The sequence below is a fragment of the Equus asinus genome, chromosome 5 (assembly GCF_041296235.1).
Source record: "Equus asinus isolate D_3611 breed Donkey chromosome 5, EquAss-T2T_v2, whole genome shotgun sequence".
Lineage (NCBI taxonomy): Eukaryota > Metazoa > Chordata > Mammalia > Perissodactyla > Equidae > Equus > Equus asinus.
The window spans coordinates 51900510-51920953 of NC_091794.1; the positions used below are offsets into that span (position 1 = coordinate 51900510).

Sequence of the window (20444 nt, forward strand, 5' to 3'; positions counted from 1 at the left end):
CCTTGCCCAGAATCCCAGATGAGGAAGAAGGCGGCGCCAGGGAGGAAGCCAGCTCTGCGTCCTCAAGGCTGGGGCTCTGGCTGCACACAGGCATTCCCAGGGGCCTCTGGAGAAGGCTGTGTTGGTGGAAGTGCCTACAGATCTGGAGATGGCATGGGGGTGAGGGGGAGTATTCGGCAGTGTACACGGGCATTTGGTCAGTTCTTGTTTGAGGAGGAGCCCAGGTCCGGGGCACCCTTGATTGTAGCCCTGCCCACATCACACCCACGGTGGAGGCAGTGGCGGCCACTTTTCTGCTGAGCTCAGGCCTATGCAGTCCTGAATTGAATCTCTCACTGGAACATTGGGAAACTGAGGCCCCTAGAGGGGTATGGAATGGCCCTCGACAGGGTGAGTCCCGTGGGTAAGTGTGTGTTCTGACCTTCTAGGGCAAGACTGGGACCCCACGCGGAGGCTTGGCTTCTGAAACTAGGAACCATGAGATCTTGAGAAGCTCTTGCCAATCCCTCCCTTTTGTGGGAGCTGTTTTCTTCTTGGCCTCCACAACCTGAGCACACAACACGCGGACGCACACAAACACACACACACACGCACACACGCGCATGCACACACACACACACACACACACACACACACACATTGACCTTGGATGCAAGGATGGACTCTAGGGTGGGATCCGAAGAGAAGCAGACACAGGGCAAGTGGCAAGAGGAAGAAACACGAGGTGGGAGGCATTGCCTGCAAGTGACACACGCCTCCAGTCTGAGAGGTATTGTCCTCTAAGGTAGGACACACGCCAGAGGACATGTCTAGCAAGTCCACGCTCCAGTCCTCCCCAGTGTGCAGACAGGAGGCCGACAGGCCCTGAGAGACACAACGGCTTATGCAGGATCCAGAAGAGGTAAGGAAGAGGACTTGTTTCTGCGTCAGTCTCAAAGCTGGGACCTCGGCCGCACCCAGACCCTCTAGGGAGCCTGTGAGACGGGTGTGTTGGTGTTCCTGGGTACGCGTACGACGTCGCATGGAGAAGGGGGGTGAGCAAGGCCATGGCCAGAGGACTGTTTGCATGGGTGGTATCTGAGGGGGGCACTCAGGTAAGGGCACTGCAGGAAATGAGGTCACTTCCTTGACAACAGACCCCAACAGACTTGGAACCCCCGCAACTAGGCAGCCACGTGCGCAAAGCCAGCTCACTTGGCTGGAGACTCTTGATAGAGAACCATGTTCTCCTGCTTTCTCCCGCCTGACCAGGGCTCTGGTTCCCAGAAAGCCCGGAGGGAGAACCTTTTGAGACGTTGTGGACGCTGGCTCAGCTCCCACGCCCCCCACCGCTGGACCTTTGGCAGGAGGTCCTCTCAGGTAACATGAGGAAGCCTAGAGCAGCCCAATCGAGGCCAGACCAGCTCCCCGAGCCCTCCCAGGGCAGCCCTCATCCCGTCTCCTCGTGAGTGTGGGGGCCAGAGGGACATGTGGGCAGGATCTGCCCTTGGCCGCAGAAGGTTGGTGGGCTGGCAGTAACCTGCTTTTCCCGTCACGTTCCCAAGCCAGGACAGGGCTGGCGGGACTGAAAGGGGACCCCTAAGCTGCCTCCTCATTCCAGGCCCTCAGGCTGCCGTGTGTTTCCCTCCTCGCTGGAGGTCTGTGTGGACCGTGGGGCGGGGTATGTGTGTCCAGAGTGGAGAGAGTCACAGAGGTGTGAGAGCCAGCCAAGACAGCCAGTCGGGTCTCTGAGGCTTGCCGCCTGGCTGCCGGGCACTGTCTTTCCAGAGCGTCACTCAGGAGATGGGCCAGCAGCTGAGCAACGACGCCCTCGACTCCACCACCCTGCAGGAAGGGAAGGTGCCCCACGCTGCCAAGCGAGGCCAGGGCCGGCTCAGGGTGAGTGCGGGTGCTGGGGAGACCCAAGCCCCAGGGCCCCAAGACAGCACTGAGGACCCCAGGTCTTCGAAGGCCCTGAGACAGCCCCGGGGCTCCTGCCTGGAGCCCTGCTCCCCAAGGAATCTGAATCCCCATCTCTTCCCCCGACCTTCCCCTGCGGGCCCAGCCCCCGTCTTGGCCAGAGGAGACGGCCCTGTCCACAGAGGTGCAGCAGAGCAGAGACATTTCTAGCCCATCAGCTCACGGGCGTTCAAGAGTCCTTTTGCGTTCTGTAGAGATTTTCCTGTTTGAACTCCCATCCTCACGTGTCCATGTGGCCTGGCAATCCTTCCCCACCTTCTCCCAGTCGGACGCAGCATCCTGATGGATAGGCATGCTTTTTGCCCAAAAGGACATGGGGCTCACAGTGTTCTTTCTGGTCCTCTGCCTTTGCCGTCCAGAGGAACACGTCCACGTGGCCTCTCGAGGTCAGGGCATCGGGCCTCAGCAGGCCGCCCAACTTTCCAGGAGGGAGACCCATTAGCCCAGTGACTCAGCCCTTCACTGAACCCGCACCTTCTGTTGCCATTTCCACAGCACCGCCCTGATCACCCTGCCTGTCCTCCCGTCCTCATCCCTCCCAGCCCACGAAAAGCCTCTGTGTTCTCCTGTCTAGAATGGGCAGTTGGTCAGCCACCCCAGGGTTGATGCTCTTCATCCAGGGAAGGGCTGTCACTCCTCTGCCAGCACCAAAGACCTAGGAGACCAAGAGGTTTAATCCTTCTGCACCTCACATCCTACTTGGAATCCCGAGAATTCTTCCCTGCCCTGGGCAATGATGCCCACTTCTGGCCACAAGTCACCGCGGGCTTGGGCATTCGGTCCGACCTCCAGTCCCCGGCACTCCTGGGGCCCGCGGTGCGGCCTCTGATGGCAAGCGGCCCCTCTGTCTGACCCCAGGCTGAAAATCCATCCCGAGCGAAGAGCAAAGCGTCCCGCCTGGTGTGGACCGTCCAGGCTGGAACGCGGCAGAAGCGAGTGGAGCACCTGGTGCCCGCCTTCCTGGAGGGCGACACCGCCTACGTCCACAGCTTCCTGTGCACTTATAGAGGTTTTGCCACCACACGACAGGTGCTGGAGCTGCTGTTTCAAAGGTGAGTGCCGTGCCCCTCCGCAGCACTGTGGGCATTCAGCCACCTACTAGCTGTGAGGCTGGGGATGTCACGGCACCTCCCCGAGCCTCGGTTTGCTCCTTGCAAGGCGGGCTGAAGAGAGGATCAGCCTCCAGGGGAGATTGTAGGCACTCAAGCAGGTGCTGCCTGCAAAGGCTTCTCGAGAAGCCTAACCCTCTGGGAGGGTCGACTGGAGCGGAGGGGCTGTGGTTGTGCTCATTGAGGATATTCCTCTTGCCTATGGCGAAGCCTCCGCCTCGTCCCTCAGCGTGCCCGTGGCCTTCACTGAGCTGTTGTCTTCCCTTTGGAAAAGGAGATGGGAGAGCTCTTCTAGGTCTCTGACCTGGGTGAAGCCAGAGCAGCGATCCCTGGGCTGAGCCGAGGCCCCCGACCCACTCAAGCAGGAGGGAGGGGCCGGTTGGAGCTCCTTCCTTCATCACGCACACACAGAGGGCCCCACTAGGTGCAGAAAGTTTTCTAGGCACTGACCAGAATCCCGTGCACAGAGCAGGCGACAGCCATGCCCTCCAGGGCTCCATTCTCCTTGGGAGTCAGACAGCGCCGCTAGGCTTCTCACGCAGGCCTGATCCACAGTCCAGTGCATGCGACGTCCTCCTGTGTCTTCTAGATACGGTTGTGTCCTTGCCTATGGCGATGAGGACGGCGGACCCCTAGACCAACTCAAAAAGTGAGTGGGCTTTGGAATCCCTAGGAGGGCGCCCAGCGTCCACACTTGGAGGGCAGTTGCCTGCAGCGTCCCGCTCACTCATCTGCTAGAACCTCCCCAGCGGGTGCTCAGCTCCTGCTCAGGGGGCTCAGGGAGTGCTCCGGGGCCACATAAGCCCCTCCCTGGTCGAGATACGGGGCAGGGGAGCATGACCCTCATGGGACACCTGGCGAATCAGGCAGCACGTAGGCCCAGGAGGGAAAGTTGGAGGCAAGAGGAGGGCCCTGGGAAGCATGGGCGGGAGACAATGTCCGTTGTTCCCTCACTGGTCAGATGTTCTGGGAGCACCTCCTGTGTGCCAGGGAGGGCAATGCAAAGAGGAGACTGCACCGCTCGCTGCCCTCACGCAGCTGACGTTCCAGTGGGCAGTGGGCAGAGAGATGCTCCAAGCAGTGTGTCAGGCTTCCCTGAGGCCTAGGAGAGGTGACGCCACCACGGCACAGGGCTCCCCCTTCCAAAGGCGTTTTCCTAGCCCCTCCTTGGTGCCCTGGCCTACCTCTGCCAAGACTGCCAGATTGGAGGTGGCCGCCAAGTAGGACTGGCCCCTGGACAGCCAGGAGCGGGAGGCCCAGGAGCCCAGGCCCGCACAGGGATGCCCGGGAGGCCAGCGTGCAAGGAAAGGACCCTTCTCTGACTCTGCTGCCCACCTGTCCGTCCTCAGGGCCATCTCCTTCATTCTGGGCGCCTGGCTCCGATGGTACCCTGAGGATTTTATCCAGCCCCCAGATGTTCCCAGCCTGGAACTGCTCTTGGCCTACATTGGTCTCAATATGCCCGGCTCGGAGCTGGAGCACCGCGCCCGCGTTCTTCTTTCCCAGCTGGAGCACCCTGAGCACACTGAGGCCAAGACTGAGGGTGAGGAGGACTCGGGTGTGTGACGTGGGCGTGTGCAGAGGGGATGGCGCTGCGCCCCCCGGAGCAGAGTGTCCAGAGGCTGGGGTTCGGCTGGGAGCAAGGGGCGGCGGGCTCAGATCACTCTTGCCAGGGACTCGAGTCTGGGAAGACTTTCGGGGGCGTGGTGCTTGGACTGAGACTGCTTGATTGGCGGCAGAGGGTCCCTTTCTTTGGAATGACTTGGGCGGGCAGTCATGTTGGTGGCGTTTTCTCTTCTTCCATCTCCAGCTGCAGCTCCACCGAAAGATGCGGAAGCCCCTGAAGATCCGGCACCATCTCTCCCTCTCGTGCCCAGCCCAGCTCAGAGCCGCACAGGCATCTTCCGAGCCACAGCCGGCTCAAGACCTTCAGCAAGCACTTGCAGCATCCCAGCCACTACCCTCAGCTCCTGAGCTGCAGCCCCAGAGAATCCTCGCCTTCCCCTAGCCATGGCGTGGGTTTTAAAGTTTTGTTTTCGGCTTTTCTTTACTTAACCTTTCCCTGTATTTTATCTCGTCAGTTCAATAAAGTTTAGTTCTTGGGTTCTTTTCAATTGTTCGCTGAAGTGGCGTGAAGCAGACTCACAATGTCACACCAACGTCATCCGCATCTAGTACCCGCCCATTTTTGTCCAAGAGAAACCCTGTCCCTGGGAAGCAGTCAGTCTCCCTTCCTCCCACCGCAAGTCCCCGGTAGCCACTGAGTTTCCTTCTGTCGGACTCCGTGCGTTTCCCTCCTCCGGAGTTTGCATGGAAGTGCCAGCCTTTCAGAGGTGGCCTCCTGTGCCTGGCTGGGTCTGGTCTGAGGTGAGCGACTCCGGATGTTTGAAATTGAGATAGCGGTTTTCATTAAGAAGAAAAATCCCCCGGAGATCAAAGATTCTGTCTCAAAGAGGATGCCCCGCTATTCCCTCTTTTCACGTCCTGGGGATGGGGACCCATTGGAGGTGTGACACCAGAGCTGGAAACAGCGAGGGAAATGTCGGGGCCAGGGAGACCCCTTTCAAATCTTTCGCTTTCCTGGATGGGCCACGGTAACGTTTTCAAAATGGGCAAATTTTAAAAATATTCTCATCGCGTATGAAACACTGGCGTTTACAAGAAGCGTATCGTGGAGTAAAATATATTCCCCAAAGTTTTAACGTTTGAGATAGATAACTAATGTTACTTTGGTAAAAGAATGACTTAAAGATGAGTCATAAGAAACGATGCCCTCGTTCTACCAAGAAACAACTGCCCAGAACAAGGGGTGGCCAGCTTTGCAGAGCTCTTCATTGAGCTCCGGTGCGGGGGTGCGGGTGTGTGTCTGTGTGTGTGTGTGAGTGTGTGTGTGTGTGTGTGTGTGTGTGTGAGGGCGGTGTGGGTGTGTGGGTGTGTGAGGGTGTGGTGCGGGAAGGAGCCTGGGGCTGTTCCTTCCTGGTACCTGATGCCCCAGAGTGGGCTGTGAGTAGTCACACCTATCCCCTTGCGCGTTCTCAGGGACCACTGACCACATCCAAATCTCAGTAGTGACACGGCATCGCTTTGCCGTCCTCTGTGGAATCGCTCAAGTCAGTCCACACTCAAGAGGAGGGGATTACAGCAGGCGGTCTAGACCAGGAAGTCCTGATCCCAGGTGGCCAGTGACGGGAGAAGGAGAAGACCCCAGCACTTCAATGCCTTGCCCAGAATCCCAGATGAGGAAGAAGGCGGCGCCAGGGAGGAAGCCAGCTCTGCGTCCTCAAGGCTGGGGCTCTGGCTGCACACAGGCATTCCCAGGGGCCTCTGGAGAAGGCTGTGTTGGTGGAAGTGCCTACAGATCTGGAGATGGCATGGGGGTGAGGGGGAGTATTCGGCAGTGTACACGGGCATTTGGTCAGTTCTTGTTTGAGGAGGAGCCCAGGTCCGGGGCACCCTTGATTGTAGCCCTGCCCACATCACACCCACGGTGGAGGCAGTGGCGGCCACTTTTCTGCTGAGCTCAGGCCTATGCAGTCCTGAATTGAATCTCTCACTGGAACATTGGGAAACTGAGGCCCCTAGAGGGGTATGGAATGGCCCTCGACAGGGTGAGTCCCGTGGGTAAGTGTGTGTTCTGACCTTCTAGGGCAAGACTGGGACCCCACGCGGAGGCTTGGCTTCTGAAACTAGGAACCATGAGATCTTGAGAAGCTCTTGCCAATCCCTCCCTTTTGTGGGAGCTGTTTTCTTCTTGGCCTCCACAACCTGAGCACACAACACGCGGACGCACACAAACACACACACACGCACACACGCGCATGCACACACACACACACACACACACACATTGACCTTGGATGCAAGGATGGACTCTAGGGTGGGATCCGAAGAGAAGCAGACACAGGGCAAGTGGCAAGAGGAAGAAACACGAGGTGGGAGGCATTGCCTGCAGGTGACACACGCCTCCAGTTTGAGAGGTATTGTCCTCTAAGGTAGGACACACGCCAGAGGACATGTCTAGCAAGTCCACGCTCCAGTCCTCCCCAGTGTGCAGACAGGAGGCCGACAGGCCCTGAGAGACACAACGGCTTATGCAGGATCCAGAAGAGGTAAGGAAGAGGACTTGTTTCTGCGTCAGTCTCAAAGCTGGGACCTCGGCCGCACCCAGACCCTCTAGGGAGCCTGTGAGACGGGTGTGTTGGTGTTCCTGGGTACGCGTACGACATCGCATGGAGAAGGGGGGTGAGCAAGGCCATGGCCAGAGGACTGTTTGCATGGGTGGTATCTGAGGGGGGCACTCAGGTAAGGGCACTGCAGGAAATGAGGTCACTTCCTTGACAACAGACCCCAACAGACTTGGAACCCCCGCAACTAGGCAGCCACGTGCGCAAAGCCAGCTCACTTGGCTGGAGACTCTTGATAGAGAACCATGTTCTCCTGCTTTCTCCCGCCTGACCAGGGCTCTGGTTCCCAGAAAGCCCGGAGGGAGAACCTTTTGAGACGTTGTGGACGCTGGCTCAGCTCCCACGCCCCCCACCGCTGGACCTTTGGCAGGAGGTCCTCTCAGGTAACATGAGGAAGCCTAGAGCAGCCCAATCGAGGCCAGACCAGCTCCCCGAGCCCTCCCAGGGCAGCCCTCATCCCGTCTCCTCGTGAGTGTGGGGGCCAGAGGGACATGTGGGCAGGATCTGCCCTTGGCCGCAGAAGGTTGGTGGGCTGGCAGTAACCTGCTTTTCCCATCACGTTCCCAAGCCAGGACAGGGCTGGCGGGACTGAAAGGGGACCCCTAAGCTGCCTCCTCATTCCAGGCCCTCAGGCTGCCGTGTGTTTCCCTCCTCGCTGGAGGTCTGTGTGGACCGTGGGGCGGGGTATGTGTGTCCAGAGTGGAGAGAGTCACAGAGGTGTGAGAGCCAGCCAAGACAGCCAGTCGGGTCTCTGAGGCTTGCCGCCTGGCTGCCGGGCACTGTCTTTCCAGAGCGTCACTCAGGAGATGGGCCAGCAGCTGAGCAACGACGCCCTCGACTCCACCACCCTGCAGGAAGGGAAGGTGCCCCACGCTGCCAAGCGAGGCCAGGGCCGGCTCAGGGTGAGTGCGGGTGCTGGGGAGACCCGAGCCCCAGGGCCCCAAGACAGCACTGAGGACCCCAGGTCTTCGAAGGCCCTGAGACAGCCCCGGGGCTCCTGCCTGGAGCCCTGCTCCCCAAGGAATCTGAATCCCCATCTCTTCCCCCGACCTTCCCCTGCGGGCCCAGCCCCCGTCTTGGCCAGAGGAGACGGCCCTGTCCACAGAGGTGCAGCAGAGCAGAGACATTTCTAGCCCATCAGCTCACGGGCGTTCAAGAGTCCTTTTGCGTTCTGTAGAGATTTTCCTGTTTGAACTCCCATCCTCACGTGTCCATGTGGCCTGGCAATCCTTCCCCACCTTCTCCCAGTCGGACGCAGCATCCTGATGGATAGGCATGCTTTTTGCCCAAAAGGACATGGGGCTCACAGTGTTCTTTCTGGTCCTCTGCCTTTGCCGTCCAGAGGAACACGTCCACGTGGCCTCTCGAGGTCAGGGCATCGGGCCTCAGCAGGCCGCCCAACTTTCCAGGAGGGAGACCCATTAGCCCAGTGACTCAGCCCTTCACTGAACCCGCACCTTCTGTTGCCATTTCCACAGCACCGCCCTGATCACCCTGCCTGTCCTCCCGTCCTCATCCCTCCCAGCCCACGAAAAGCCTCTGTGTTCTCCTGTCTAGAATGGGCAGTTGGTCAGCCACCCCAGGGTTGATGCTCTTCATCCAGGGAAGGGCTGTCACTCCTCTGCCAGCACCAAAGACCTAGGAGACCAAGAGGTTTAATCCTTCTGCACCTCACATCCTACTTGGAATCCCGAGAATTCTTCCCTGCCCTGGGCAATGATGCCCACTTCTGGCCACAAGTCACCGCGGGCTTGGGCATTCGGTCCGACCTCCAGTCCCCGGCACTCCTGGGGCCCGCGGTGCGGCCTCTGATGGCAAGCGGCCCCTCTGTCTGACCCCAGGCTGAAAATCCATCCCGAGCGAAGAGCAAAGCGTCCCGCCTGGTGTGGACCGTCCAGGCTGGAACGCGGCAGAAGCGAGTGGAGCACCTGGTGCCCGCCTTCCTGGAGGGCGACACCGCCTACGTCCACAGCTTCCTGTGCACTTATAGAGGTTTTGCCACCACACGACAGGTGCTGGAGCTGCTGTTTCAAAGGTGAGTGCCGTGCCCCTCCGCAGCACTGTGGGCATTCAGCCACCTACTAGCTGTGAGGCTGGGGATGTCACGGCACCTCCCCGAGCCTCGGTTTGCTCCTTGCAAGGCGGGCTGAAGAGAGGATCAGCCTCCAGGGGAGATTGTAGGGACTCAAGCAGGTGCTGCCTGCAAAGGCTTCTCGAGAAGCCTAACCCTCTGGGAGGGTCGACTGGAGCGGAGGGGCTGTGGTTGTGCTCATTGAGGATATTCCTCTTGCCTATGGCGAAGCCTCCGCCTCGTCCCTCAGCGTGCCCGTGGCCTTCACTGAGCTGTTGTCTTCCCTTTGGAAAAGGAGATGGGAGAGCTCTTCTAGGTCTCTGACCTGGGTGAAGCCAGAGCAGCGATCCCTGGGCTGAGCCGAGGCCCCCGACCCACTCAAGCAGGAGGGAGGGGCCGGTTGGAGCTCCTTCCTTCATCACGCACACACAGAGGGCCCCACTAGGTGCAGAAAGTTTTCTAGGCACTGACCAGAATCCCGTGCACAGAGCAGGCGACAGCCATGCCCTCCAGGGCTCCATTCTCCTTGGGAGTCAGACAGCGCCGCTAGGCTTCTCACGCAGGCCTGATCCACAGTCCAGTGCATGCGACGTCCTCCTGTGTCTTCTAGATACGGTTGTGTCCTTGCCTATGGCGATGAGGACGGCGGACCCCTAGACCAACTCAAAAAGTGAGTGGGCTTTGGAATCCCTAGGAGGGCGCCCAGCGTCCACACTTGGAGGGCAGTTGCCTGCAGCGTCCCGCTCACTCATCTGCTAGAACCTCCCCAGCGGGTGCTCAGCTCCTGCTCAGGGGGCTCAGGGAGTGCTCCGGGGCCACATAAGCCCCTCCCTGGTCGAGATACGGGGCAGGGGAGCATGACCCTCATGGGACACCTGGCGAATCAGGCAGCACGTAGGCCCAGGAGGGAAAGTTGGAGGCAAGAGGAGGGCCCTGGGAAGCATGGGCGGGAGACAATGTCCGTTGTTCCCTCACTGGTCAGATGTTCTGGGAGCACCTCCTGTGTGCCAGGGAGGGCAATGCAAAGAGGAGACTGCACCGCTCGCTGCCCTCACGCAGCTGACGTTCCAGTGGGCAGTGGGCAGAGAGATGCTCCAAGCAGTGTGTCAGGCTTCCCTGAGGCCTAGGAGAGGTGACGCCACCACGGCACAGGGCTCCCCCTTCCAAAGGCGTTTTCCTAGCCCCTCCTTGGTGCCCTGGCCTACCTCTGCCAAGACTGCCAGATTGGAGGTGGCCGCCAAGTAGGACTGGCCCCTGGACAGCCAGGAGCGGGAGGCCCAGGAGCCCAGGCCCGCACAGGGATGCCCGGGAGGCCAGCGTGCAAGGAAAGGACCCTTCTCTGACTCTGCTGCCCACCTGTCCGTCCTCAGGGCCATCTCCTTCATTCTGGGCGCCTGGCTCCGATGGTACCCTGAGGATTTTATCCAGCCCCCAGATGTTCCCAGCCTGGAACTGCTCTTGGCCTACATTGGTCTCAATATGCCCGGCTCGGAGCTGGAGCACCGCGCCCGCGTTCTTCTTTCCCAGCTGGAGCACCCTGAGCACACTGAGGCCAAGACTGAGGGTGAGGAGGACTCGGGTGTGTGACGTGGGCGTGTGCAGAGGGGATGGCGCTGCGCCCCCCGGAGCAGAGTGTCCAGAGGCTGGGGTTCGGCTGGGAGCAAGGGGCGGCGGGCTCAGATCACTCTTGCCAGGGACTCGAGTCTGGGAAGACTTTCGGGGGCGTGGTGCTTGGACTGAGACTGCTTGATTGGCGGCAGAGGGTCCCTTTCTTTGGAATGACTTGGGCGGGCAGTCATGTTGGTGGCGTTTTCTCTTCTTCCATCTCCAGCTGCAGCTCCACCGAAAGATGCGGAAGCCCCTGAAGATCCGGCACCATCTCTCCCTCTCGTGCCCAGCCCAGCTCAGAGCCGCACAGGCATCTTCCTAGCCACAGCCGGCTCAAGACCTTCAGCAAGCACTTGCAGCATCCCAGCCACTACCCTCAGCTCCTGAGCTGCAGCCCCAGAGAATCCTCGCCTTCCCCTAGCCATGGCGTGGGTTTTAAAGTTTTGTTTTCGGCTTTTCTTTACTTAACCTTTCCCTGTATTTTATCTCGTCAGTTCAATAAAGTTTAGTTCTTGGGTTCTTTTCAATTGTTCGCTGAAGTGGCGTGAAGCAGACTCACAATGTCACACCAACGTCATCCGCATCTAGTACCCGCCCATTTTTGTCCAAGAGAAACCCTGTCCCTGGGAAGCAGTCAGTCTCCCTTCCTCCCACCGCAAGTCCCCGGTAGCCACTGAGTTTCCTTCTGTCGGACTCCGTGCGTTTCCCTCCTCCGGAGTTTGCATGGAAGTGCCAGCCTTTCAGAGGTGGCCTCCTGTGCCTGGCTGGGTCTGGTCTGAGGTGAGCGACTCCGGATGTTTGAAATTGAGATAGCGGTTTTCATTAAGAAGAAAAATCCCCCGGAGATCAAAGATTCTGTCTCAAAGAGGATGCCCCGCTATTCCCTCTTTTCACTTCCTGGGGATGGGGACCCATTGGAGGTGTGACACCAGAGCTGGAAACAGCGAGGGAAATGTCGGGGCCAGGGAGACCCCTTTCAAATCTTTCGCTTTCCTGGATGGGCCACGGTAACGTTTTCAAAATGGGCAAATTTTAAAAATATTCTCATCGCGTATGAAACACTGGCGTTTACAAGAAGCGTATCGTGGAGTAAAATATATTCCCCAAAGTTTTAACGTTTGAGATAGATAACTAATGTTACTTTGGTAAAAGAATGACTTAAAGATGAGTCATAAGAAACGATGCCCTCGTTCTACCAAGAAACAACTGCCCAGAACAAGGGGTGGCCAGCTTTGCAGAGCTCTTCATTGAGCTCCGGTGCGGGGTCGTGTGTGTGTGTGAGTGTGTGTGTGTGAGTGTGTGTGTGTGTGTGTGAGGGCGGTGTGGGTGTGTGGGTGTGTGAGGGTGTGGTGCGGGAAGGAGCCTGGGGCTGTTCCTTCCTGGTACCTGATGCCCCAGAGTGGGCTGTGAGTAGTCACACCTATCCCCTTGCGCGTTCTCAGGGACCACTGACCACATCCAAATCTCAGTAGTGACACGGCATCGCTTTGCCGTCCTCTGTGGAATCGCTCAAGTCAGTCCACACTCAAGAGGAGGGGATTACAGCAGGCGGTCTAGACCAGGAAGTCCTGATCCCAGGTGGCCAGTGACGGGAGAAGGAGAAGACCCCAGCACTTCAATGCCTTGCCCAGAATCCCAGATGAGGAAGAAGGCGGCGCCAGGGAGGAAGCCAGCTCTGCGTCCTCAAGGCTGGGGCTCTGGCTGCACACAGGCATTCCCAGGGGCCTCTGGAGAAGGCTGTGTTGGTGGAAGTGCCTACAGATCTGGAGATGGCATGGGGGTGAGGGGGAGTATTCGGCAGTGTACACGGGCATTTGGTCAGTTCTTGTTTGAGGAGGAGCCCAGGTCCGGGGCACCCTTGATTGTAGCCCTGCCCACATCACACCCACGGTGGAGGCAGTGGCGGCCACTTTTCTGCTGAGCTCAGGCCTATGCAGTCCTGAATTGAATCTCTCACTGGAACATTGGGAAACTGAGGCCCCTAGAGGGGTATGGAATGGCCCTCGACAGGGTGAGTCCCGTGGGTAAGTGTGTGTTCTGACCTTCTAGGGCAAGACTGGGACCCCACGCGGAGGCTTGGCTTCTGAAACTAGGAACCATGAGATCTTGAGAAGCTCTTGCCAATCCCTCCCTTTTGTGGGAGCTGTTTTCTTCTTGGCCTCCACAACCTGAGCACACAACACGCGGACGCACACAAACACACACACACACGCACACACGCGCATGCACACACACACACACACACACACACACACACACACATTGACCTTGGATGCAAGGATGGACTCTAGGGTGGGATCCGAAGAGAAGCAGACACAGGGCAAGTGGCAAGAGGAAGAAACACGAGGTGGGAGGCATTGCCTGCAAGTGACACACGCCTCCAGTCTGAGAGGTATTGTCCTCTAAGGTAGGACACACGCCAGAGGACATGTCTAGCAAGTCCACGCTCCAGTCCTCCCCAGTGTGCAGACAGGAGGCCGACAGGCCCTGAGAGACACAACGGCTTATGCAGGATCCAGAAGAGGTAAGGAAGAGGACTTGTTTCTGCGTCAGTCTCAAAGCTGGGACCTCGGCCGCACCCAGACCCTCTAGGGAGCCTGTGAGACGGGTGTGTTGGTGTTCCTGGGTACGCGTACGACGTCGCATGGAGAAGGGGGGTGAGCAAGGCCATGGCCAGAGGACTGTTTGCATGGGTGGTATCTGAGGGGGGCACTCAGGTAAGGGCACTGCAGGAAATGAGGTCACTTCCTTGACAACAGACCCCAACAGACTTGGAACCCCCGCAACTAGGCAGCCACGTGCGCAAAGCCAGCTCACTTGGCTGGAGACTCTTGATAGAGAACCATGTTCTCCTGCTTTCTCCCGCCTGACCAGGGCTCTGGTTCCCAGAAAGCCCGGAGGGAGAACCTTTTGAGACGTTGTGGACGCTGGCTCAGCTCCCACGCCCCCCACCGCTGGACCTTTGGCAGGAGGTCCTCTCAGGTAACATGAGGAAGCCTAGAGCAGCCCAATCGAGGCCAGACCAGCTCCCCGAGCCCTCCCAGGGCAGCCCTCATCCCGTCTCCTCGTGAGTGTGGGGGCCAGAGGGACATGTGGGCAGGATCTGCCCTTGGCCGCAGAAGGTTGGTGGGCTGGCAGTAACCTGCTTTTCCCGTCACGTTCCCAAGCCAGGACAGGGCTGGCGGGACTGAAAGGGGACCCCTAAGCTGCCTCCTCATTCCAGGCCCTCAGGCTGCCGTGTGTTTCCCTCCTCGCTGGAGGTCTGTGTGGACCGTGGGGCGGGGTATGTGTGTCCAGAGTGGAGAGAGTCACAGAGGTGTGAGAGCCAGCCAAGACAGCCAGTCGGGTCTCTGAGGCTTGCCGCCTGGCTGCCGGGCACTGTCTTTCCAGAGCGTCACTCAGGAGATGGGCCAGCAGCTGAGCAACGACGCCCTCGACTCCACCACCCTGCAGGAAGGGAAGGTGCCCCACGCTGCCAAGCGAGGCCAGGGCCGGCTCAGGGTGAGTGCGGGTGCTGGGGAGACCCAAGCCCCAGGGCCCCAAGACAGCACTGAGGACCCCAGGTCTTCGAAGGCCCTGAGACAGCCCCGGGGCTCCTGCCTGGAGCCCTGCTCCCCAAGGAATCTGAATCCCCATCTCTTCCCCCGACCTTCCCCTGCGGGCCCAGCCCCCGTCTTGGCCAGAGGAGACGGCCCTGTCCACAGAGGTGCAGCAGAGCAGAGACATTTCTAGCCCATCAGCTCACGGGCGTTCAAGAGTCCTTTTGCGTTCTGTAGAGATTTTCCTGTTTGAACTCCCATCCTCACGTGTCCATGTGGCCTGGCAATCCTTCCCCACCTTCTCCCAGTCGGACGCAGCATCCTGATGGATAGGCATGCTTTTTGCCCAAAAGGACATGGGGCTCACAGTGTTCTTTCTGGTCCTCTGCCTTTGCCGTCCAGAGGAACACGTCCACGTGGCCTCTCGAGGTCAGGGCATCGGGCCTCAGCAGGCCGCCCAACTTTCCAGGAGGGAGACCCATTAGCCCAGTGACTCAGCCCTTCACTGAACCCGCACCTTCTGTTGCCATTTCCACAGCACCGCCCTGATCACCCTGCCTGTCCTCCCGTCCTCATCCCTCCCAGCCCACGAAAAGCCTCTGTGTTCTCCTGTCTAGAATGGGCAGTTGGTCAGCCACCCCAGGGTTGATGCTCTTCATCCAGGGAAGGGCTGTCACTCCTCTGCCAGCACCAAAGACCTAGGAGACCAAGAGGTTTAATCCTTCTGCACCTCACATCCTACTTGGAATCCCGAGAATTCTTCCCTGCCCTGGGCAATGATGCCCACTTCTGGCCACAAGTCACCGCGGGCTTGGGCATTCGGTCCGACCTCCAGTCCCCGGCACTCCTGGGGCCCGCGGTGCGGCCTCTGATGGCAAGCGGCCCCTCTGTCTGACCCCAGGCTGAAAATCCATCCCGAGCGAAGAGCAAAGCGTCCCGCCTGGTGTGGACCGTCCAGGCTGGAACGCGGCAGAAGCGAGTGGAGCACCTGGTGCCCGCCTTCCTGGAGGGCGACACCGCCTACGTCCACAGCTTCCTGTGCACTTATAGAGGTTTTGCCACCACACGACAGGTGCTGGAGCTGCTGTTTCAAAGGTGAGTGCCGTGCCCCTCCGCAGCACTGTGGGCATTCAGCCACCTACTAGCTGTGAGGCTGGGGATGTCACGGCACCTCCCCGAGCCTCGGTTTGCTCCTTGCAAGGCGGGCTGAAGAGAGGATCAGCCTCCAGGGGAGATTGTAGGGACTCAAGCAGGTGCTGCCTGCAAAGGCTTCTCGAGAAGCCTAACCCTCTGGGAGGGTCGACTGGAGCGGAGGGGCTGTGGTTGTGCTCATTGAGGATATTCCTCTTGCCTATGGCGAAGCCTCCGCCTCGTCCCTCAGCGTGCCCGTGGCCTTCACTGAGCTGTTGTCTTCCCTTTGGAAAAGGAGATGGGAGAGCTCTTCTAGGTCTCTGACCTGGGTGAAGCCAGAGCAGCGATCCCTGGGCTGAGCCGAGGCCCCCGACCCACTCAAGCAGGAGGGAGGGGCCGGTTGGAGCTCCTTCCTTCATCACGCACACACAGAGGGCCCCACTAGGTGCAGAAAGTTTTCTAGGCACTGACCAGAATCCCGTGCACAGAGCAGGCGACAGCCATGCCCTCCAGGGCTCCATTCTCCTTGGGAGTCAGACAGCGCCGCTAGGCTTCTCACGCAGGCCTGATCCACAGTCCAGTGCATGCGACGTCCTCCTGTGTCTTCTAGATACGGTTGTGTCCTTGCCTATGGCGATGAGGACGGCGGACCCCTAGACCAACTCAAAAAGTGAGTGGGCTTTGGAATCCCTAGGAGGGCGCCCAGCGTCCACACTTGGAGGGCAGTTGCCTGCAGCGTCCCGCTCACTCATCTGCTAGAACCTCCCCAGCGGGTGCTCAGCTCCTGCTCAGGGGGCTCAGGGAGTGCTCCGGGGCCACATAAGCCCCTCCCTGGTCGAGATACGGGGCAGGGGAGCATGACCCTCATGGGACACCTGGCGAATCAGGCAGCACGTAGGCCCAGGAGGGAAAGTTGGAGGCAAGAGGAGGGCCCTGGGAAGCATGGGCGGGAGACAATGTCCGTTGTTCCCTCACTGGTCAGATGTTCTGGGAGCACCTCCTGTGTGCCAGGGAGGGCAATGCAAAGAGGAGACTGCACCGCTCGCTGCCCTCACGCAGCTGACGTTCCAGTGGGCAGTGGGCAGAGAGATGCTCCAAGCAGTGTGTCAGGCTTCCCTGAGGCCTAGGAGAGGTGACGCCACCACGGCACAGGGCTCCCCCTTCCAAAGGCGTTTTCCTAGCCCCTCCTTGGTGCCCTGGCCTACCTCTGCCAAGACTGCCAGATTGGAGGTGGCCGCCAAGTAGGACTGGCCCCTGGACAGCCAGGAGCGGGAGGCCCAGGAGCCCAGGCCCGCACAGGGATGCCCGGGAGGCCAGCGTGCAAGGAAAGGACCCTTCTCTGACTCTGCTGCCCACCTGTCCGTCCTCAGGGCCATCTCCTTCATTCTGGGCGCCTGGCTCCGATGGTACCCTGAGGATTTTATCCAGCCCCCAGATGTTCCCAGCCTGGAACTGCTCTTGGCCTACATTGGTCTCAATATGCCCGGCTCGGAGCTGGAGCACCGCGCCCGCGTTCTTCTTTCCCAGCTGGAGCACCCTGAGCACACTGAGGCCAAGACTGAGGGTGAGGAGGACTCGGGTGTGTGACGTGGGCGTGTGCAGAGGGGATGGCGCTGCGCCCCCCGGAGCAGAGTGTCCAGAGGCTGGGGTTCGGCTGGGAGCAAGGGGCGGCGGGCTCAGATCACTCTTGCCAGGGACTCGAGTCTGGGAAGACTTTCGGGGGCGTGGTGCTTGGACTGAGACTGCTTGATTGGCGGCAGAGGGTCCCTTTCTTTGGAATGACTTGGGCGGGCAGTCATGTTGGTGGCGTTTTCTCTTCTTCCATCTCCAGCTGCAGCTCCACCGAAAGATGCGGAAGCCCCTGAAGATCCGGCACCATCTCTCCCTCTCGTGCCCAGCCCAGCTCAGAGCCGCACAGGCATCTTCCTAGCCACAGCCGGCTCAAGACCTTCAGCAAGCACTTGCAGCATCCCAGCCACTACCCTCAGCTCCTGAGCTGCAGCCCCAGAGAATCCTCGCCTTCCCCTAGCCATGGCGTGGGTTTTAAAGTTTTGTTTTCGGCTTTTCTTTACTTAACCTTTCCCTGTATTTTATCTCGTCAGTTCAATAAAGTTTAGTTCTTGGGTTCTTTTCAATTGTTCGCTGAAGTGGCGTGAAGCAGACTCACAATGTCACACCAACGTCATCCGCATCTAGTACCCGCCCATTTTTGTCCAAGAGAAACCCTGTCCCTGGGAAGCAGTCAGTCTCCCTTCCTCCCACCGCAAGTCCCCGGTAGCCACTGAGTTTCCTTCTGTCGGACTCCGTGCGTTTCCCTCCTCCGGAGTTTGCATGGAAGTGCCAGCCTTTCAGAGGTGGCCTCCTGTGCCTGGCTGGGTCTGGTCTGAGGTGAGCGACTCCGGATGTTTGAAATTGAGATAGCGGTTTTCATTAAGAAGAAAAATCCCCCGGAGATCAAAGATTCTGTCTCAAAGAGGATGCCCCGCTATTCCCTCTTTTCACTTCCTGGGGATGGGGACCCATTGGAGGTGTGACACCAGAGCTGGAAACAGCGAGGGAAATGTCGGGGCCAGGGAGACCCCTTTCAAATCTTTCGCTTTCCTGGATGGGCCACGGTAACGTTTTCAAAATGGGCAAATTTTAAAAATATTCTCATCGCGTATGAAACACTGGCGTTTACAAGAAGCGTATCGTGGAGTAAAATATATTCCCCAAAGTTTTAACGTTTGAGATAGATAACTAATGTTACTTTGGTAAAAGAATGACTTAAAGATGAGTCATAAGAAACGATGCCCTCGTTCTACCAAGAAACAACTGCCCAGAACAAGGGGTGGCCAGCTTTGCAGAGCTCTTCATTGAGCTCCGGTGCGGGGTCGTGTGTGTGTGTGAGTGTGTGTGTGAGTGTGTGTGTGTGTGTGTGAGGGCGGTGTGGGTGTGTGGGTGTGTGAGGGTGTGGTGCGGGAAGGAGCCTGGGGCTGTTCCTTCCTGGTACCTGATGCCCCAGAGTGGGCTGTGAGTAGTCACACCTATCCCCTTGCGCGTTCTCAGGGACCACTGACCACATCCAAATCTCAGTAGTGACACGGCATCGCTTTGCCGTCCTCTGTGGAATCGCTCAAGTCAGTCCACACTCAAGAGGAGGGGATTACAGCAGGCGGTCTAGACCAGGAAGTCCTGATCCCAGGTGGCCAGTGACGGGAGAAGGAGAAGACCCCAGCACTTCAATGCCTTGCCCAGAATCCCAGATGAGGAAGAAGGCGGCGCCAGGGAGGAAGCCAGCTCTGCGTCCTCAAGGCTGGGGCTCTGGCTGCACACAGGCATTCCCAGGGGCCTCTGGAGAAGGCTGTGTTGGTGGAAGTGCCTACAGATCTGGAGATGGCATGGGGGTGAGGGGGAGTATTCGGCAGTGTACACGGGCATTTGGTCAGTTCTTGTTTGAGGAGGAGCCCAGGTCCGGGGCACCCTTGATTGTAGCCCTGCCCACATCACACCCACGGTGGAGGCAGTGGCGGCCACTTTTCTGCTGAGCTCAGGCCTATGCAGTCCTGAATTGAATCTCTCACTGGAACATTGGGAAACTGAGGCCCCTAGAGGGGTATGGAATGGCCCTCGACAGGGTGAGTCCCGTGGGTAAGTGTGTGTTCTGACCTTCTAGGGCAAGACTGGGACCCCACGCGGAGGCTTGGCTTCTGAAACTAGGAACCATGAGATCTTGAGAAGCTCTTGCCAATCCCTCCCTTTTGTGGGAGCTGTTTTCTTCTTGGCCTCCACAACCTGAACACACAACACGCGGACGCACACAAACACACACACACACGCACACACGCGCATGCACACACACACACACACACACACACACACACACACATTGACCTTGGATGCAAGGATGGACTCTAGGGTGGGATCCGAAGAGAAGCAGACACAGGGCAAGTGGCAAGAGGAAGAAACACGAGGTGGGAGGCATTGCCTGCAAGTGACACACGCCTCCAGTCTGAGAGGTATTGTCCTCTAAGGTAGGACACACGCCAGAGGACATGTCTAGCAAGTCCACGCTCCAGTCCTCCCCAGTGTGCAGACAGGAGGCCGACAGGCCCTGAGAGACACAACGGCTTATGCAGGATCCAGAAGAGGTAAGGAAGAGGACTTGTTTCTGCGTCAGTCTCAAAGCTGGGACCTCGGCCGCACCCAGACCCTCTAGGGAGCCTGTGAGACGGGTGTGTTGGTGTTCCTGGGTACGCGTACGACGTCGCATGGAGAAGGGGGGTGAGCAAGGCCATGGCCAGAGGACTGTTTGCATGGGTGGTATCTGAGGGGGGCACTCAGGTAAGGGCACTGCAGGAAATGAGGTCACTTCCTTGACAACAGACCCCAACAGACTTGGAACCCCCGCAACTAGGCAGCCACGTGCGCAAAGCCAGCTCACTTGGCTGGAGACTCTTGATAGAGAACCATGTTCTCCTGCTTTCTCCCGCCTGACCAGGGCTCTGGTTCCCAGAAAGCCCGGAGGGAGAACCTTTTGAGACGTTGTGGACGCTGGCTCAGCTCCCACGCCCCCCACCGCTGGACCTTTGGCAGGAGGTCCTCTCAGGTAACATGAGGAAGCCTAGAGCAGCCCAATCGAGGCCAGACCAGCTCCCCGAGCCCTCCCAGGGCAGCCCTCATCCCGTCTCCTCGTGAGTGTGGGGGCCAGAGGGACATGTGGGCAGGATCTGCCCTTGGCCGCAGAAGGTTGGTGGGCTGGCAGTAACCTGCTTTTCCCGTCACGTTCCCAAGCCAGGACAGGGCTGGCGGGACTGAAAGGGGACCCCTAAGCTGCCTCCTCATTCCAGGCCCTCAGGCTGCC

General features: G+C 59.0%; 2 protein-coding genes across 2 annotated transcripts in view; both read left to right on the plus strand.

Annotated features, from left to right (window-relative positions):
• WDR49 (WD repeat domain 49) overlaps positions 1 to 20444 on the plus strand; it is a 523215-nt gene that overhangs the window by 104730 nt on the left and 398041 nt on the right.
• Positions 1361 to 5180, plus strand: LOC139045417 (ral guanine nucleotide dissociation stimulator-like). Its single transcript, XM_070511437.1, has 4 exons — positions 1361 to 1878; positions 2818 to 3011; positions 4418 to 4611; positions 4879 to 5180. The coding sequence occupies exons 1-4, from the start codon at positions 1783 to 1785 to the stop codon at positions 5040 to 5042; spliced, it is 648 nt and encodes a 215-aa protein (XP_070367538.1). The 5' UTR covers positions 1361 to 1782; the 3' UTR covers positions 5043 to 5180.

What these genes read in the sequence shown, in the direction of transcription:
- LOC139045417 (XM_070511437.1), top strand. Translation starts at nt 1,783, where the DNA reads ATGGGCCAGCAGCTGAGCAACGACGCCCTCGACTCCACCACCCTGCAG. An exon ending in GAGGCCAGGGCCGGCTCAGG is followed by an intron (nt 1,879 to 2,817) that starts GTGAGTGCGGGT and finishes GTCTGACCCCAG; the next exon opens with GCTGAAAATCCATCCCGAGC. An exon ending in CACTGAGGCCAAGACTGAGG is followed by an intron (nt 4,612 to 4,878) that starts GTGAGGAGGACT and finishes TTCCATCTCCAG; the next exon opens with CTGCAGCTCCACCGAAAGAT.